The 20266-nt window shown below is 38.8% G+C and overlaps 1 protein-coding gene across 1 annotated transcript; it reads right to left on the bottom strand.

Moving 5' to 3' along the window:
* Positions 1-307: 307 nt before the first annotated feature.
* LOC140241807 (protein SERAC1-like) lies at positions 308-20260 on the bottom strand. The gene is made up of 17 exons (XM_072321557.1): positions 20170-20260; positions 17201-17312; positions 16341-16374; positions 15320-15435; positions 14808-14894; positions 13586-13741; positions 12538-12665; positions 11469-11594; positions 11013-11126; positions 10073-10235; positions 9235-9385; positions 8210-8396; positions 3930-4030; positions 3089-3186; positions 2102-2284; positions 1490-1633; positions 308-938 (listed from the first exon to the last, which is right to left on the bottom strand). The coding sequence occupies exons 2-17, from the start codon at positions 17304-17306 to the stop codon at positions 718-720; spliced, it is 2115 nt and encodes a 704-aa protein (XP_072177658.1). The 5' UTR covers positions 17307-17312; positions 20170-20260; the 3' UTR covers positions 308-717.
* Positions 20261-20266: the final 6 nt, after the last annotated feature.

Below are 20266 nucleotides of genomic sequence, written 5' to 3'. Positions count from 1 at the left end.
CCTGTGCGTGATGTCTTGATTCCGTGGAATTAGAAACACGCAAAACTCTTCTTACCTGGCCAGCGCGAAAAATTAGTCGCGCAAAAATATCCACTTTTACAGTACCTTCTGGTTTGCCATACTTTGTGGATTTAAAAAAAAAACAAACAAAACAAGTCTCAGTGCTCACTTACTTGTACTCATTTTTGTCTTTATGTGTTTTATTGTAATTGTAGAGACTATTCATTTTCCTGTAAGTTAGGTCAAACTTAAATCAGAGACTTATAGCATGTCAACTTAGTAAGCCTGGAGTCCATATGGCTGGTGTAAAACATCATGACCTTTATATTTCACTATAAACCAAATACACCTAATCCGATGCAAATTTAAAAAAAAAAAAAGAAATCTGAACGAAGCTTGATATCCTTCAAAGTCAAAGATGATTACTTTGTCAAGTATGCCTCATTCCAAAACACTCTTCATCTGCCAGTGCACTGCAAAACAACAGCTGGAGTACAAGATTTTGTGACTTAAGTTTTGTTGAAAGCATGGAGTGATATCGGAATAATCTTATGAAAAAATAAAAATTGACATAACCAGAGCAAGTACACACAGTATTATCTCTCCGGTAAAGTTCTGTTTTTAAACACTCCTGGTGACCACAACTTGTCAAGCATCAAGGTTTCGTGGGGACAAAGGCTTCGATCATTGGCAGGATGGCGGCAAAGATATGGAGGTCTATTCTCCAAACGACATCCCAAGAGGATAGAATATCTCCTCCTCCTCGGGGTCCTGGAGAAGTTCCTCCAGTCGCTCAGAGAGGGCGACAGACAGCGGGAGGGAGATGGTCTGCTGGATGAAGCGCAGTGTGAGTTGGTAGAGGAGCGAGTTGCGACTGTGCGGCTTGCAGATGTTCTGGTGGTCCAGTCGCATCTCGTGGAAGTCGCCGCATCCGGGATCTGAAGTCCAGAAAGAACAGTGTGGATAGATGAAAGTGACATATACCAACATCTGTGATCTATCACTGACCAAAATACCTTTACACAGTTGCCAGAATGAATCAAGCTGAGAAAATTTCCAAATAAGGTGATTCAGCTGAAAAAACATGGAGTTTAATAATTGTTCAAACTTCCAAAGTTTGATAAAGTGACTACTACCTGTTTGGATATTGGGGACTTTTTGTCCCAAAAACCTACCAAGGAAATGCGAAAGAAAGCTGGCCACGAGAAAAAGCAGAGTATAAAAGATATATGGCTTAGAAGTTTAGACATTGTCAAGTGGTCAGGAGAGTAGGCATTCAAATACAATTGGCTTATTTCAAATGATAAAGTTACATGCTTCAAAAAATTGGAAAATTTCATGTTTCAAAACATTTACAGACTTTGAAATTTAAACAGAGCTGAGAAAAGCCCCTCTATCTGGCTTTTGCGGTGACAGGTCACATTTCTAGCTAAGAAGAAGGTGAAAGAGTTTCTGAGTGAAAATAAAAGTAAAAAGAGGTGCTCCTTACTTGAAGACAGAGGAGGAACAATCAGAGTCTTGACAGAAAGGCCAATATTGGTCGGCTCCATCTCCCCAAAGCTCAGGACCGGCAGCTTGTGGGTCTGCACCAGAGCTCGAAACCTACCATGGAGGTTCCTCAGCACAGGGGAGTCTATAACGAGATCGAAAAGTAGAGTTTAGACTTAAAAGATGGATTTAGTGGCCTCACTGAGGTGGTTCAAATCAAAACTAGATGGTTTGAATTTGGACCATGGACGACAGTAAGAGTGAAATAGGCATACCTTTCCTATGCAAGTATCAATGCATGGTCATTATTAGATGTCTGATGGTGTACGCGATCTGTCATGCGCATTTATGCAGAAAAAATTTACATACACCGTGACTAAATTTAAACCTACTTCATGCATATGGGCCAATGAGTTATAGACTTTAGCATCAAAGAATGACATCAAAAGGATGCTAAATGTACCAATGTGAATTCAAAAATTTATCTTACAATCTTTAGCAAAATGTTACATTCCCTCATAGTGACCAGATAGATTTACCTTTTACATATTGATGTATGTTGGAGAGGGACATGATCCATCCTTCAAAACTGACATATTAAAGTCTATCTTACCAGCGCTGAGTTCCTTGACCTCCGTGGAGGGGTAGAGGAGGAACTTGGCCTGCTGGGAGTAGGCTGCCAGGGCGGAGCCGTGGTGAGGGGTGCTGTAAAAGACCACGCCCTTGGTCTGCCCCATGACGCCGGCCATGGTCTCACTCCGGCTTGCATCAATCAGCATCTGTTTCACTAGAAGACCTTCACAACACAACAAGTCAATCAGATGAAGAGCTTGGGTTAGTAAAGTAAACAGGGATAAGATAAGGGGTGATATCATATGTGTGGTAATTCTAGTTGTTTTCAAATATTTCTTGGACCTCACTGATAAATATTTTGACTATGTGTAGTAGTGTAGGTAAATACTATGTCTTGTTTTAACTGTTGTTCATATGTTTCAGTACTTTTCTCCTTTTGATGATACATAAACTCATACTTGACTTAGCCCTCAATGAGACACATATAGTCAACCTTGCATAAGTTGACCTCACATAAGTCAGACAATCGCTGATGAAGTCAAAGGCCTTTTCAAGTCCTCTTCTCTTTATGCACGTATTCTATTGATTTGAATCCCTCATAAGTCAAATTTTCTCTAAGTTGAAGCTATTTCTTCAGACCAAATACATTTGACTTAGGCATAGGTTGACTGTATCTTCATATGCTTTCAGTAATCCTAAGTAAAACCTTCTCTCTTTACTGATTTTTTTCCCCAGATGTTATCTCAAAATCAAAATAATGAGATTGCACTGAAGCTGAAGTAACGATAACATACTATCTAACCAACTGCTCCCAAGAACTCACATCATCAAAATTTCAAAATGACAGTGAACACCACAGTGAGCAATACACCACATGATTAGATAAATACTATCCTCCAGCAATTTCTATGAGCTGGTTCTGATGTAAATATTTGTTAAGTGTCAAGTAATGTGCACAAGCACTTTTTGAAGACTGACTATTCTGTTATCACCCCTTGTCTACCAGCCATAAGGGGTCACATCTCACCTCCCATGGAGTGTGTGACCCAGATGATTGGTCGTTGCCCCACTCCAGCCTGGTGTAGCTTCCTTAACATCTCTCCACTACGCTGGACCAGTGAGTGCCTAGGGGGAAGAGGGCAGAGTTATTGAACTATGATAGTAGATACAAAGTGGTTTCATTAGTGAACATCAGTCCAAACTAAGCACAAGTCAATCTCTTTTTAACTCTTTATGTGCTACGTTCGCACGCCTGACTTAGTCGACAGCGTGCCAAGTTCGCATATTCTGCTCAAACGCACAAACCCGCCCAAAGCGATCACACAGTACAGTGAAAGCGTTTCTTGCAATTCCATTCCTGTTACATACAATCTACATCAAAGAAAAGCTTGGCATTTTCTCTACAACTTTGCTCATTAATAGTATATCCAAGGTAACAAAAATCTAGCAAAGTTACATAGATTTGAAATGCAAAATGTTTTCCCAAAGCATGACTACATTACTATCTAAGAATAATGTGGCACACAGGGAGTTTACACCATGGCACATAAGGAGTTGAACAGATAACATTAGTGACAATTACACTTATGATACCATGCACAACATCACTTCACAGTATCCACAGAATGTAGATCATTGAATACATACATGCATATTCTGGTAGTAAGATGAGATATTAATGCTACTTTGTCCTAGCATATTGTCATCATAGTTTGTTAACATAATATACCACCAAGGAGGTTCGGTTCATCAAACCATTTCGAACAGGAATAAGATCAGTATGTCCACTAGCTATTGTACGATGATAAATCATATAAATACAATGTATCACTCACTGCAGGCTATTATTGGGGTTCTAAATTACTCACTTTTCCCCTTCAAATGGACACTTTGAGGCCCAGTCGGTAATCTGCGTGTCGTACGAAACAGTCACAATTCTCATATGAGGACAGTCCTTAGCCAGCCAAGACTGAAACACAAATAAGAAAACAAATGAGTCTACATGCAATATCTCCATCTTAAACGGATAACTCTGATCTATCTCTCTATTATATTCTTTTTAGGTGATCCGAGTATCCTCTCGGATCACCTTCTGTATCTGTACGGATTCTTTGTTGGGTTCTTCTTATTTCTGGACAAAAGTTGTGTATCTACTTACTCAAAAAGTTCTCAGAGTATCAATTTCAAACTCATACCATATATGTATCATGTCCCAAAGACGACAAATCTAATGTATCATTGTGATCAGTCGGCTGTGACGTCACTATGACGTCATTATATGAAAACATATTTTCATTCATATCTCATTACTGGAATGGAATTTTTCAATGAAATTTACGTCGCATACATTTCAAGTTATGGGCATTTTACTCATATTTTCAAAATTCATACTTTCTCTTAAAACGTGCGCGTACGCGCGCGTTGAAATATTTGTATGCTCAAATCGAGCTCAAATTTTTTTTGCACATGTTTCAGACCATTTAGAGCATTTTTTTAAAAATTGAAAAAATTGGACGGACGCGTACGCGCGCGCGCATATACGCACGCACAGCTCATATGCAATAGAAATATCCCGTTTTTTTACACTTATCGGCTGCCTAAAATGTCAAGGAATATTTATACCAAGTTTCAAGTCAATCCGACTCAATATGACGTCATACGGGCCCGTCAAAGTTGAAATTCCGCGCTCGCGTCAATGGCGATATACAGTGCAACAATGCCAAAAAACCGCCAATTTTAAATCCGATTTTACTCGTCAGGATGGACGGTGACCCCCAATTTTCTTTACATATTCTGAAAGCTGATGAGTTGTACATGTTATTTCATGGGTTTGCAATGCTGGAAAAATGATTAAAAGATATCAAATTTCTTTATAAAGTAAAAAGAGTAAATTTTTAAAATGACGTCATCAAATTTCAAGTTTACTTGAGCGTATCTCACTTATCCTTTGCCAATTTTCACCCAGATTTCAGTATCTTGTAGCTTATTAAATGTTCTTTCATAAATGTAATAACATTTTGATTGGATGACGGCATCACCTCGTAAAAATGGATTGAATGTAATCTTGTCAAATTTGACCAGTTTACGTGTTATCTCTATGGGAGTGCAGTTTTTCTGGAAATGAAAATTGACATGACTGTCTTTTTCGAGCACTAGCTCACTTATGCTTCGGTGAATTTCTCCCAGATTTCGATATGTTGTAGTTGAGACTTTGCACTATTGGTAGTGTGCCCTTCGTTTTTTCATACGGTGTCGGAATCACGTCCAAAAACTTGGTTGAAATTAAAGCTTATCTTCGATGTATTGAGATATTCCTTTCTTTTTGCAACTTTCTTTACAATAACTCAAGAAAAACAAGCCCTATCAGCCCAATACTTTGCACATGTTTAGTTCATGTCACGTACATTATTTCATAAAATAACAACTACTTGATCAGACGTCATCTTGGGTATGTAAATTAGGGTCAAAGGTCATAAATGTATCATCTTGTATCTTGGTGAATACATGTCCTATCTTTTCCATATTTTGCACACGTAAAGACCATGTTACAAGGATCATTTCACAAAATAACCACTTTTTGCTCAGATGCCATCTTGGCTGTGCAAAGTGGGGTCAAAGGTCATATGTACTTCTTTCTTTATCTTCGTTATGACGTGTTATCTCTATGGGAGGGAATTTTTGTAGATGTGAAAATTGACATGATTGTCTTTATCGAGCACTAGCTCACTTATGCTTCGGTGAATTTCTCCCAGATTTTAATATGTTGTAGCTGAGACTTTGGGCTATCGAAAGTATGTCCTTCATTTTTCATACGATGTCGGGATCATGTCCAAAAACTTGGTTGAAACAAGGAAAAGTAGAAATTACGCGGTGCGTAATATATGTCCCCGCCGGAAGTAGCATTTAGTAGCACAATGTACAATATAGGTAAAAAGATCAAGGTCAAAGGTCAAAGAAGTCAAAGGTCAAAATTTTGAAGCCCTCACCTAGTGCCATCACATAAGGCAAACGGAATCGAAATCGGGTTAGAAATGGGGAAGGAGTAGCATTTTGTAGCCAATGTACAATGTAGGTAAAAACTCAAGGTCAAAGGTCAAAGAAGTCAAAGGTCATAATTCTGTGTAGAAGTTTTGAAGCCCTCACCTAGTGCCATCACATAAAGCAAACAGAATCGAAATCGGGTTAGAAATGGCGAAGGAGTAGCATTTGGTAGTAATATGTACAATACAGGTCAAAAATCAAGGTCAGAGGTCAAAGAAGTCAAAGGTCAAAATTCTGTGTAGAAGTTTTGAAGCCCTCACCTAGTGCCATCACTTAAAGCAAACGGAATTGAAATCGGGTTACAAATGGCGAAGGAGTAGCATTTTGTAGCAAAATGTACAATATAGGTCAAAAATCAAGGTCAAAGGTCAAAGAAGTCAAAGGTCAAAATTCTGTGTAGAAGTTTTGAAGCCCTCACCTAGTGCCATCACATAAAGCAAACGGAATCGAAATCGGGTTAGAAATGGCGAAGGAGTAGCATTTTGTAGGCAATGTACAATATAGGTCAAAAATCAAGGTCAAAGGTCAAAGAAGTCAAAGGTCAAAATTCTGTGTAGAAGTTTTGAAGCCCTCACCTAGTGCCATCATATAAAGCAAACGGAATCAAAATCGGGTTAGAAATGGCGAAGGAGTAGCATTTTGAAGCAAAATGTACAATATAGGTCAAAGGTCAAGGTCAAAGGTCACAACTGAAATTCTGTATAGAAGTTTCAAAGCTCTCATGTAGTGCTATCATATAAAGCAAACAGAATCAAAATCGGGTTAGAAATGGCGAAGGAGTAGCATTTTGAACATTTTGATCACACACGGACGCACGGACGGACGCACGGACGGACGCACGGACGGACACACGGACACACAGACACACACACGTACGGAGCCCGTTTCATAGTCCCCTGCTCGAACTCGTTCGGCGGGGACAATTAAAGCTTATCTTCGATGTATTGAGATATTTCTTTCTTTCTGCAACTTTTTTTTACAATAACTCAAGAAAAACAGGCCTTATCACCCCCATATTTTGCACATGTTTAGTTCACGTAACGTACATTATTTCATACAATTACAACTACTTGATCAGACGTCATCTTGGGTGTGTAAATTAGGGTCAAAAGTCATAAATGTATCATCCCGTATCTTGGTGAATACATGTCCTATCTTTCCCATATTTTGCACACGTTAAGACCATGTTACAAGGATCATTTCACAAAATAACCACTTTTTGCTCAGATGCCATCTTGTCTGTGCAAAGTGGGGTCAAAGGTCAAATATACTTCATTCTGTATCTTCGTTAGCGTATACGGAATTGTGTACCATAGATGGCAGGTCTGACTCCCTTTTCTAAATGAGAATCCAAACATCACACGGCCAATGTCCACTAAACACAGATGAAACCGGTATGGTCATGCCTATTGGGATTAGGAGACTCAAATCGTTGATTTACGAACAGATCGGATCACCTAATTTGTCAGTCTTGACAAATTCCGAGTCTAGTTATCTTTCTTTCTTTCTGACTGTCTGTATGTCAGTCCATCTGTCTTCCTCTTCAGCTATCAATCTACTTTATACCTGTCTATCCATCTTTCTATCGATCTAAATATTTACATATCTATCCACTGATCTGTCCATCTGTCTATCTACATATCAATCTACTGAACTACATATCTAGTCTATCCATCTGTCAAATTAGCTTCTTGTATACATCACATATTAGGCGAGTCTCATTTTTTCGCATATCAGGACTTCACAACAATTTTGCAAGTGGTAAAATTTGCAATCGTGGAGCACAGTAATGTATGGAGCTAAAATGTACGCACGCATGTTGCATTCGTGTCGGGATCAGAGATAATATTTTCGCGTGTTGTTAATTTCGTGAATAGCACCTGACTCACAAAATCAGCCAAAAAGAAAGAAACAAAAACAAACAAACAAACAAACAAACTAGAGAAATCTGTGGTGTAACCAGTATATCTCTAGCTATAGATTACAATTTTTTCATCACCCTACCCTTCATTCAACTTAATCTCAATGTTAAGCTCCACCTATCAGACTTTTGATCAAACATCTAAGGACATCCATGAATTCTAAATCAGTTACAGAGCTGGGCTACCTTGGGCCAGCACCAGACAAATTTCTTGTTCTCCAGTTCTTCCTGTCCATCCACCTTCTCCTCCGCGGGAGCTGGCTGCAGGCGCCCCGGCAACGGACCTTCAGCGGCTGGCTTCCCCTGTCTCCACGTGTAGAAAGCCCCACCATTCAGGCCGTGGACAAAGACCACGTCAGCCAGGATCGGCTCCCTAAATTTACCATCATGAGAAAAAAAGAAAGAAGAAAGAAATAGGAACATTCTTTACCACAGGCAGTCTCTCATCTCCTGAAAGAAGTCAAGGGAAGAATAATGGTAGAACAAAATACAGAGTGGGAGAAGTTACTGATACAGCATAATTATCAGCAAAGATACAGACAAGGAGCATAGGGCAGACGCTAGATGTGAAAGTTGCTAGACGATAGCACACAAAAGAGAAAGTCTACACCTTTTCTTAACCCTTTCTGTGCCAAACAGTCAAATGTGCACAAATTTTACACACAAGCCTATGAGCAGGTGATTAATGTGGCATGCATGAGGTTCAAAGATCACACCTTCAATACCAAGCATTTCAAAGCCTTGAGTGAGTTTTATGATGTTGTGCTGTGATAGGACAACAAATGTCTCCCCTTACAAACTACTGATAAATTGTGATTTCACCTTCAAGCTAATAAATAGTAAGAAATAGAAAGGAATAAGGCATTTCTTGAAAAAAAAAAAAAGGTCTTCACAGTGATAATACCAACAGAATGAAGATGATTATGTCGCACCATACTTATAATCTGTTTTACACGGCTGCTAAGGAAGCAATGAGTTGTTTTGTAGAACAAGCAACCGAGGGCCCAACGGAAGGACTAGACAATGAGGGATACAGTGTTTTGCCTCGGGGCATTAACACCTCAGCAAGGGGACTTGAACCATGGATTGCAGACTGACAGTCTCATGTCTTATCCACTGATCCCCAACAGCTTCTCTGTGATATGTTATGTACATATAAATACATGACTATGACGCGAATTATAGTAAGCTATTTTGAAAGTAGTTCTCACCTTGATCTTCCGTGAGGGTGCAGAACATAGACCCCATTGTCAAAGACCTCCGAAGACCAGTCCTTATCCAGGTTGGCCAGGGCGCGGCTGGCTTGAGAGGCCAGTGCCAGGTGCTTGGACTTCATCCAGCCAGCTAGGATGGTCACCCAACCTGAGATGTCAAGACACGGTGAGCTGTTATTATTCTCTTCTCAAAATTGCAACAGAGAACTTTTATACGTAGCTGCTCTCAACTTTGGACAGACATCCAAGCATTTACCTAGTTAAACATTCCTTGCATGTATGTAATTAGTAATACAATGAGAGAAAAGAAAAACATTCCTCCAGTTCTGCATTACTCTCGTGATATTGCACAAGCTTCCTTCTTGCAGTGAGAACATCTTGTCTATCGTCAATACCAAGAGTTATACTCTTGCTCACTTGTTGCTGACTCCTTGCCATTCCAGCCACTCTTCTGAACCTAACATATTTCCATTTCATGAATCTTTTCAGAAGCAACTTGAATATTTTCAGTAGTGCCTGGTTTCAGTGGTGCCTGAATATGTTCCTTTTTTATGCACTGAACAAAACAGTCTTCCAAAGAGAGACTCATATTAGTGATAACAGCTACTGCTTATAAAAATGTTGTTGACAAATGAATGATAATGAGTAATTATAATATTTGTAAATTGAAATAGAAAAGAATCAGATCTGAATAAAATCATGTAGGGGTTACTACTTGTTGACAAAACTATAAATACATGACATTTTTAGGTAGTGGTGACTGAAAGTTAGGGGGAGGGGGGTGAGGCATGCAAGCAATCAGTTCAAGTTCAATCTCAATCATGCCAGAACGTACCTGCTTGGACAATTTTGGCATGAAGGGATTCGTGGACGGCAAGATTGGCTACGATTTGTGCGACATAAGAGAGGATCTTTGGGCTCGTCTCCCTCGCCTGGCAGACACGCATCAAAAGCTGGAGCCCTCCCAGCTTGATTATCTCCTCGCAGTGACTGGCGACCTGGCATCGGTGTGAAAGCACAAAATAATTTGTGCATAAGATGTAGAAACAGGACGATTTTATGTCACGTGATAGTGAAAGAGAGTACTGAAGATGATGGAAGGAGAGAAGGAAGATGACAGAGCGGGGTATAGACAGAATAACTTTAGAAAGAAAGAGAGAAAGGTGAGCTAGAAGACTAAAACAGTAGCACATAATCAACAGAGAAGAGGGAGATGAAAATGGACAAAACACAAACATACTGAAGATTGAAAAGAAGACGAAACAGAAAAATAAGATGAGATCAAGGAAAATGAGATGTTTACGTATGAATAGACCAGTAGCTCCATGGATAGACAAACAACTTACACTCGGAAATACTTCCCATCTTCTGCAAGAGAATCAATATTTGGCATATCATGCAGATAGCTTTATACAAAGAATGCACTCCAACAGAGTTGTAAAGCACCTACAACATGACACAGATTAAACATTTCAAAGCATAGATGCATTGGAAAATGATCACGCAATGTAAGATATGTTGATGGAATTGCAGTAATATCATCAGGGTACAGAATAAGTGTTTAGGATAAACTCTAAAGAGTAACATAGAAATATTAATGCCCATAGTAACATTACTGTCTTCCAAATATACTTTCTATTTTTGGGAATACTAGGCACACTCAAATTATCTAAGTTATACAACTTTCAGTTATAGAGCTGACATGAATTGACAAAAAGACAAAACCACTCTCGGCCAAGTGCTCCCACTTTGCACCCCACAAGACCATGACTTACCTCAGAATGGCTAACAAGGGCCAAGAGATAGACTTGGTCCAGGGCTTCTTCTGGAACTTTGCTCAGGGATGCCACGAATGAGAGAGCATTGCCTCCAAAAACTATGGAGCCAGTCTGTACCACAAAACAATGTTAGTTTGTATTTGGAGATGAATCAAAGTTTTGGTGAAAAAAAAGAGGCTCATAGACATGGTGACAGGGTCTTTCATATGCATTTTGATTTAGACTATTGTCATTTTCCGACTCTACATCAATAGTTAAACTACCTTCTCTTTTACAATCAACTTCCACATTATTTTTCAAATAACTATTACTGAACACATACTTATAGTGTCACTGTAAAACTAAATATTGAACAAGTACTTTGCTTTCCTTTTGTAAATAACAACAGCAACCATATTTGAGGATTACCGGAAACTAAGATCTCAATACCATACTTGCGGAGCAGATTCATACCTGGTCTTCTGCCAAGGCCTTTTTGCTCTGCTGCATGGCAGCCTGTGTGAAGTACTGTGTGCATCGATCAACATTACTCCTGGGAAGTGAGGCTAGCAGCTCTACAAACGCGACCTCTATTGCTGGCTGTGAAACACAAGCAACAAAACAAAATGAAATAAAGCAGAATAAATAAACCAGAATGATATAAACAAACATAAGACGGCATATCTTGAACATCTTTCCATGTAACACAAGGCAAGTGCCAAAATGTGTCTCGCCCATTCACATAGAAGAAATTAATGTTTTTCTAACTCCCGGCAGTTCGTTGACCCCTGTCTGTGACCTTTGACCTTGTAATGAACTTCAACTCCCCTAGGGACATCTATCATCCAAGTTTGGTCACAAACAGACATAGGGATAAAAAATTATGAGCCATAATCGAAATGCCCCATAAAAACTTAACATTGGCCCCTAAAAGTTTGTTGACCCCTGTCTGTGACCTTTGACCTCGTGGTGACCTTCAAATCTCCAAGGCACATCTACCATCCAAGTTTGGTCACAAACAGACATATACATCAAAAGTTATGAGTCATAATCAAAATGCACCGTAAAAACTTAACATTGGGCCCTAAAGTTCATTGACCCCTGCCAGTGACCTTTGACCTTGAGATGACCTTCATGTTTGTCAAAATGTGTAACTTTGTATAACCACTCTTCCCTCCAAGTTTGATTAAAATTGAAGTCCTCAGTAGAGAGTTATTCAAGTTTTTGTAGTGTTACAGACGGACAGACAACGGATTGACAGACGGCGCAGGCGATCCCTTAGTCTCCCCTCAGTCTCCCCTCACCTCCGGTGGACTTGACAAAAATGGTGAATCATCCAGTTCATACAGAAAAAGGGCATCAGTTTTTTATCAATTCATAAAACTTGTGAAATTTCATAAAGACTTGTGGTTCACTACACTACAGTATATTACAAAGATTGAACTGTGATCCTCTTCCTTCGTAAATCATCAACTAAAGCACACTACTTTAATAGGACACTCGAATAGCTGGCAAAATGTCTGAAAATCTTGATAAAACACACCTGTTTCTCTTTGTCTCTGTTGCTAGGAGGAGGAGGAAGGAAATATCTGGCATCACTGTCAGGTGATCTTGCTAGACCAATCAGGGTCCGGGAATCACAGGCCTGGGCTACAGCCCTGTAGTCTGAGTCTGAAACAAGGCATTCATAAAAATTAAGTTCTCTTCCATTAGATGTCCCCATCTCCGAGATTTAAATTTGGTCTTCATGTTTTAGTTTGGACTTAATTTGAGGATCTATTTAAAGTTTGGATACTGTGACTGCATCAAATATACTGTATATGTCGAATATTTTGCGAGGTTTTTTACTTTCGCAAATTTCGCGAGTCAGGTGCTATTCGCGAAATTAAAGACACGCGAAAATATTGACTCTGATCCCGATGTGGATGTGACGTACGCATGTACATTTCTCCGTTCAGTACAGGACTCCACGATTGCAAATTTAACCACTCACGAAATCGTCCGGAATTCCCGATTCGCAAAAATTTAGACTCGCAAAATAAATGGTATACCGCAGTAACATATATGGAGTTCAGCAGACACTCAGCCACATTATTAGTTTATGATTAAAAGAAAACGAATCACATTGTATAAACAGTCGTTCAAGATTCCATTCCATGCACAGCATGTAAAACATACATGTATGCAAGTAGGTGCCAAAATAAAAACCACATTAACTCGATGAGCTCTTTACATACTACACTGCCAGTAAAAAAAAGAAAGAAAAGAAAACAAAATCCTCTGCACATTGTTAAACTGGACAATGATGCCAGTGACTACAGATCACATTACACTGTCCCAGGGTTGCCAACATTCACACATGAAAATCAGGGAGATTCCAAAGAGCAGTCAGGGAGGTACTTTTACTTGAGTAATAATCTACCTGTGCATGTATTTTGATATGCCAAATTGAAACCTAAATCAGGGAAGTTATTGTACTCCACTGACAGGACATGAAGAGAAATTTCTGCTTTTTAAGAAACCCCACACAGAATCGCATGGAGACTTGGCACCTCTGTTTTCCCCAAAAGTATGGAAACGAGTTGTTTTACCGTGCCACGTGGGATGCCTCTTGGCTAGACCGGCCACGCCTAGCAACCTCTCCTCTCTATTGTATGAGAGGGCCTTCTTCAGAAGAGCCTTGGGGTCCTTCCACATATGCCCCTTCTCTCCAAAGATCAGCTTTGGCACATGGAACGGATACAGTGCTGAGGTGCAGAGAGAGAGAGAGAGGGCGAGAAGAAAAAAAAAATGAGCAAAGGTTGTCAGGGGAAAATATCAAACATAAATACAAAGCTGGCATTTTAAAAAGCAGGTCTAATGAAACACCTACTAGACAAAAAGAATGTGCATTTTATGATATATACTTAATCTGGTACTTAAACAACTGTGCAGGTTTTCATTGTGTTCAGCAATGAGATACACTGATTTAGACATTTATTCGGCAGCATTTGGCTTGACATACCTTCTCTGCCATATATTTGAATTATTGCTTCATAGTGCCAGATTTTGTGTTGTAAAATAGTACTTACTTTGATAGGCATGGACTTGTTATACACAACATATTTGATTCTGAAATAACTGATCTTCTCCTTAGCAACAGGCAGCATGCATTGATAAAATGACTAATCCTGTGTGTCACTGGTCACCTACTCAGACATGCAGTCAGTGACATTTTGTGATGGTGTTTCTGAAAGTGTTAAAGTGATAGCTGCAATATCAATTTCAATTCTACACAGATTGATTTTTCTGGTTAATAATGTATGTCATTTCCTCCACATGTTTAAAATCACTACACTAAATTCAAAGCACACATGCACTGTCTCACAAACCCACACATCATAACTGGCTGACCAATTGACTGACTAACCAAGAAACAACTGTAACTGGCTAACTATATGAATGAATGAATGAATGAATGAATGAATGAATGAATGAATGAATGAATGAATGAATGAATGAATGAATGAATGAATGAATGAATGAATGAATGAATGAATGAATGAATGAATGAATGAATGAATGAATGAATGAATGAATGAATGAATGAATGAATGAATGAATGAATGAATGAATGAATGAATGAATGAATGAATGAATGAATGAATGAATGAATGAATGAATGAATGAATGAATGAATGAATGAATGAATGAATGAGTGAGTGAGTGAGTGAGTGAATGAATGAATGAATGAATGAATGAATGAATGAATGAATGAATGAATGAATGAATGAATGAAGGGAATGAACGAATGAATGACTAATCAACAATTACCACTGTCTTGGTCTTTGTCCTGCAGAATGTATTCCAGTGCCTTGATCCTCCACTGAACTTTGCTCTTCACTTGGGTCACAAGATTATCTGAATGATTAGTTTTGGAACAAAGTGATTGTGAGCATCAAGAGAATTAAATATCGGTAAAGAACTTCACCAAAAATGAACATACAAAACTCAGTGCTTGTGACATCAATGTAAATTGCTGTTTGATTTGAACACAGCTTGGAAAGGCTAAACTACTGTATCTCATACATGTCTTAACAAAGCTCAAAGTATCCTGCAGTGAATCATTAAATGTGATACTTCTTAGTCCACCATTTCTTGATAACAATTTTTTATTGTCACTGCTTAGACAAAAATTACATACTTGTTATAAGTTTACTGTTAGTCATATCTCCTAATACTTTCGGAAATATATAATATATAGATAATCTGTAGCATCATGATCAAGAGTAGGTGTTTTGTTTTGTTTTGTTTTTTCTGCAAGAGATATCTTTAAAATTCTTAACCTTTATCTGAAGCGATGTTGATGTAGATGTAATCACTTCCCTTTTCCGGAAGGACAGAGTCAGGTTTGTAGTGTACTGCCTTGTCCAGAGTCTGCCATTCCAAGTACAGAAGTCCTCTGTGATACGGACAATACAAAATTGTATTGATATATTAATTTGTAAATAATGGATTTAGATAAGAATTCAAACAAATGAGCATAATGGGCTGCCAGTTTTAAGCTACACTGTAGGGTATACTTTCAACTGGAAGTTTGTGGCTTTCAAGACACTGTTTTCCTGTCTAGTCCTTGGACAGAATTGATGACATTTGTATTTAGTGGTGCACTGGTAATAAAAAGAACTGCATTTAGCAGATTTACTACACACCTTTGAACTAAACTTAATTATTATAATGATTTTTTTTTTTTTTTTTTTAATGTAAACTTAATGACTCCAATAATTGACACAATTTCTCCTGAACCTTCAGCATGAGGACACAAGAAAAAAATGCCTGGCTGGCTAGAATGCTCCCTTAGGAGTAGAATGGTTTCATCATTGGTGTAAAGTCTGATTCCATTGACTGAGATAATATACCGTACCATCTTTTGCGCACCATCCTCTTTGAACAAAACTATCATCCAAGAGCTGCATTTCACTCTGTCCCCCTTCATAAAAATGTCATACTTGGCCTCTGTTCTCTCTTTACATTAATTACCTCAATTTCAGAAATGCTGTAGATTTGTGGCTGCCACTGCATGGAAACAACAATGTGCAGCATTGGACCAATCCTTTCCTAACCTATGCCACAATGCACACATTGTCACTTATTTCAATTTCATGTTTGCATACATCAACCCACAGCGACACTGCAAAATCTAAACAAAGGCAGTACATCGAAATATACACACCATGATGTTGTGAAGAGATAAAAGAGTATTGTATTGAAATAATCTCAGTGAGAGATTCATTCTGTGGGAAAAGACACAAAGGAGGTACAGTTTGCACAGGGCAATAGGCTGTGACGTGAGAAGAGCAAACTCACCCAGCTGTAACGGCAGTAACGGCAGCAATTTGTGCTGGGGAAAAACATATAATCAAACATAAAAGCTTTACAATATACAGACATGCAGTGCCTCAGTTGAAAAAAAACAAACAAACATACGGAATAATATTCCATCTATCATCTTTATCTTTCTCACTTCAATACACAACTGATACCATACAGGCAAAGCCCAATTTAATTATCAAAGTGTACATTCATAGATGCCCCATATTGCCTGATTTGACACAAAGTAGACCTTGCAAGAGACCTTTAAAATGGTGATCTTGATCTTGAACTGTTAAAATGATATCAGAAGAGTACCCGGTAGTACATGTACATTATTACCTCCACCAAAGAAGGAGATTAATGTTTTCATCAGTGTTGGTTTGTTTGTTTGTCTGTATGCAAAATAACTCAAAAAGTTGTGAATGGATTTGAATGAAACTTACAGGAAAGGTTGAGAATGACTAAAGGAACAGATGATTACAATTCTGTAGTGATCCAGAAATTTTTTTATGGATTTTATGAAGGATTTTCAACATTTTGGCAGGTAGGTCAATGAACTTGGGAGTTCAAGCTGCGCATTTTTGAGGTTTGCATTCGCGCACTAAAACGTGTGCTTTGCTCCATGCAGCCAGAAGCTGATGACGTAACAAAAGGCTTCTACATATTTGGAAATTGGGTGATTTTTCAGCATGTATATATGTATGACCGAACATCACTGATCGCATTTGAAGTGCTTCTCTAGTATTAACTTGTTCTGTACGGGAACCTGGTGCCCTGCGTATTAAGTCTATGGGCATTTAAGAATTCAGTATGGAATGGGTTAAAACAATCTCTTAGAAGGATGAAGTAAGTACCTCCACGTCTAGCCTTGACTGATGAGAGCTTGCCTTTCCCCTTGCTGCATGTCCCCCTGTTACTGCTGCTGCAGAAGAGACGCTTAGAAAGCAGAATGATCCTCATTTCTTTCTGAAAGGAGTGATTAATAGGTGAAACTGATTTATGATTCAATTACCCGGTTCTCAACATGTCAAAGCATTGGGCCTGTACCAAAAAAGGTTGCAAACTATTGATTACACCAAATTACATTGCTACAAAACATTTACTTTTTTTTTTTGGTACAAGTAATGAGTTCAGCACGGATAAAATTCAATGGATATTCTGGTGGTAAATGGGAGTAGACCATTAATCTCTACATACAATGTAATTAGATCATACAATTGGTACGATACGCTATTTATCTATTTCTTTTTTTTGGGGGGGGGGGGGGCTCGATGTTCCCACTTGAAATATTCCAAAAAATCAATCATTTGATGATTCATAGTGCAAAGATGGTAACTCATAAATCACAAGTGGTTCTTGAGTTGGGGGCAGAGGGATAATTGTAAAAAGTAACCCCCCCCCCTTCAAAAAAAAAGAAAGAAAGAAAAAAAAAAATCTGCGGATCTGCAGCTAGTTGGGGCAGCAGTGTATTCTGTTGGTACATTTGTTCACATCATCATCAATCAATAGATATATATGTGACCCTAAATCACAAAACCAACAAAAAGTCGCCAGACATGGATTTTTAGTTAAGCTCAGCTTCTCAAAGAGCAGACTCTAAGCTTTAAAATGATGTATAGCTCAATTCAAATGGACTCTCCTAACCTATCTAAAATACTAGAAAGCACGCTCTCTGGAAAAGCGTGAACTGAGAAAAGAGGCTCTGAAGTACAGGATTTCTTCAGGCGCTTAACCTTTACCATGCCGAGCTAGCTGTGCAATGAAAGGGACAAAAGACAGGATGTAAACCACTAGATCAACAACAGTGAAGGGATTATCATATTAAGCTGAAATCGAGCATGTTCTATAAACACCTTCTGTCCATGATTAATGCCAACTTTCAAAGTAGTAGAGTTATCTTTTCAAAAGTTATTAGACTTGAAAGTGAAGTGCATAAAGGATTTCAAGAAATGAAAAGGGGACTCTACAGAGTATTAAGACATATCTGATCCTTCTATTTTCTCCAGAAAAGGGTTGTAGAAAAACTGCTGGAAACACACTCTCCCATTCATGTTATGATCCCAAACTAACTACACGCAGCCGCTGTCGAGAAGCGACAGCGCTGCACCTCTACTCCTTCGCAGACGTTGTTATGGTTCACTGTTTCCTTCATGAATATCTTTATTAATCGTGGAAAACTAAAATATAAGGAATTACCGTAATCTATGACCATCATTCAATAATCGGTTTGCGATTTTTTTTTTTCAATTACGTCAAAAACTTACCGAAATCTGTGGCTGAAATCAGGTCTGTAAACGTCCTTACTGCTTCACTCCTCATCTGCGTGTTATATGAATGGCATTCACTCTCGTATACTACAACGTAGGTAGTCGGGGCGAAAGTGATGAGATAGTCGGATGACCCCGACTAAAAAAGGTCAAATACTGTACGAGCTGAAATTTTCGCGGTGGTTTTATTTTCGCGAATTTCGCGAATCGCCTTCGAACCGCGAAAATAACAACACGCGAAAATAACAACGCGCGATTTACTAAGTTCAGTTAGACCCTCGTAACCGCGAAATAAACAACACGCGAAAATGTCCTCCAAGTAGCAATTCGCGAAAATATCTGTACGCGAAGATTTCAGCTCGTACAGTAACACATGAAACGCACGGGCGCACGGGCGTAGGTAAAAAGCAACCACTTCTGAATGTGCATGCGTGGTAGTTTGTTGATTTTTTGAAGCTCTCGAAGGAAAAGATGCCACCGCACGATCTACTCCGAAAAATTCAACAATGGGTGGTCTGGATACCAACAAAACGCCGAATTCAACTCAACCATCAGGAAAATATGCTGTAGGTAAGTGTTGCAATTATATTACTCTTAAAATCATACAAAATAACAGGTATTTTATGTGATTTTGCCGTCAATAGTGACGGTCGTTTACAACGTTGAAACACTAACACATGTCAGACCCTGTGCGCAGCACAGTGTCTGGTCAGGCTAATCCCAAACTAAAGAATAATATGTAGAAGTATATAGCTCTTTCAGAAAATACAAAAACCTCAAGATTGATTTGGTTGACCCATTTCACCTTTTTCGAGTCCTCACGTAAGATCAAGGGGTGCGACTTTTTGTTTGTTTTGTGATGCACGATCACATATAATATCTAGACCTAAAAACCTAAACCAAGGTTCAACGCCCTGTGCCAAAAGTTCGACTACACACAAAAGCATAACCTGTTTCTACATTAGCCAGCGGTCAAATTTTGGATAGCATTGTGGTCAAATTGTGGGTGGCGTGCTTTACTGTACTACTAATTTTTCAGGCCATTAAATTCTCATGCAATGATGTGCCCTCGTTGTGCAGTTGGTTGGACTGGCCTGGGTTCATTTCATTATCACTAATTGAGACTCAAGAGTACAATTTAATGTAGCTAATCTAATAACTAACTGGGCGATTGTCTAGATTATTATGATTTTTTCTAAATACATTCTTGACCAGAAACTGGTTGGCACTCAATAGGGGCACTGCACTGCAGTGCCAATTATAGTTTATAGGGCCTAGTCTAGTTCTACCATAATTTTATCTAGGCCTAACGAGTAACGTTACTCACTGGCAATCACTGGGCAACTCGCGCTCGCAGTAGTCGCGGCATGCGGCAGCGTGCATCGCATCCTTTCCTAGGCTAGGCCTAGGCCTACTACCCTTTCACAAAAATGAACACATAGGACTAAGCAGTGAGTATGCTCCTCGGACCTGTAGAGAAACCTCGATTCTTTTGAATGATTGGATCTATTATTCAGAATCAATAGGACATAAATAACCGGAGGTTATATACTTACTGGTGCCAGCGCGTCATCAAAGAACAAATGTTTTCCATTTAACGTTCAAAATAATTTTTAAAGTAAGACTTTGAGTGCGCGAAAATCGAATGTTTAC

Source organism: Diadema setosum, chromosome 18 (assembly GCF_964275005.1).
Source record: "Diadema setosum chromosome 18, eeDiaSeto1, whole genome shotgun sequence".
In the NCBI taxonomy this organism is placed as follows: Eukaryota; Metazoa; Echinodermata; class Echinoidea; order Diadematoida; family Diadematidae; genus Diadema; species Diadema setosum.
The sequence above is the reverse complement of the archived record's forward strand: the minus strand, read 5'-3'. Positions and strand labels throughout refer to the sequence as shown.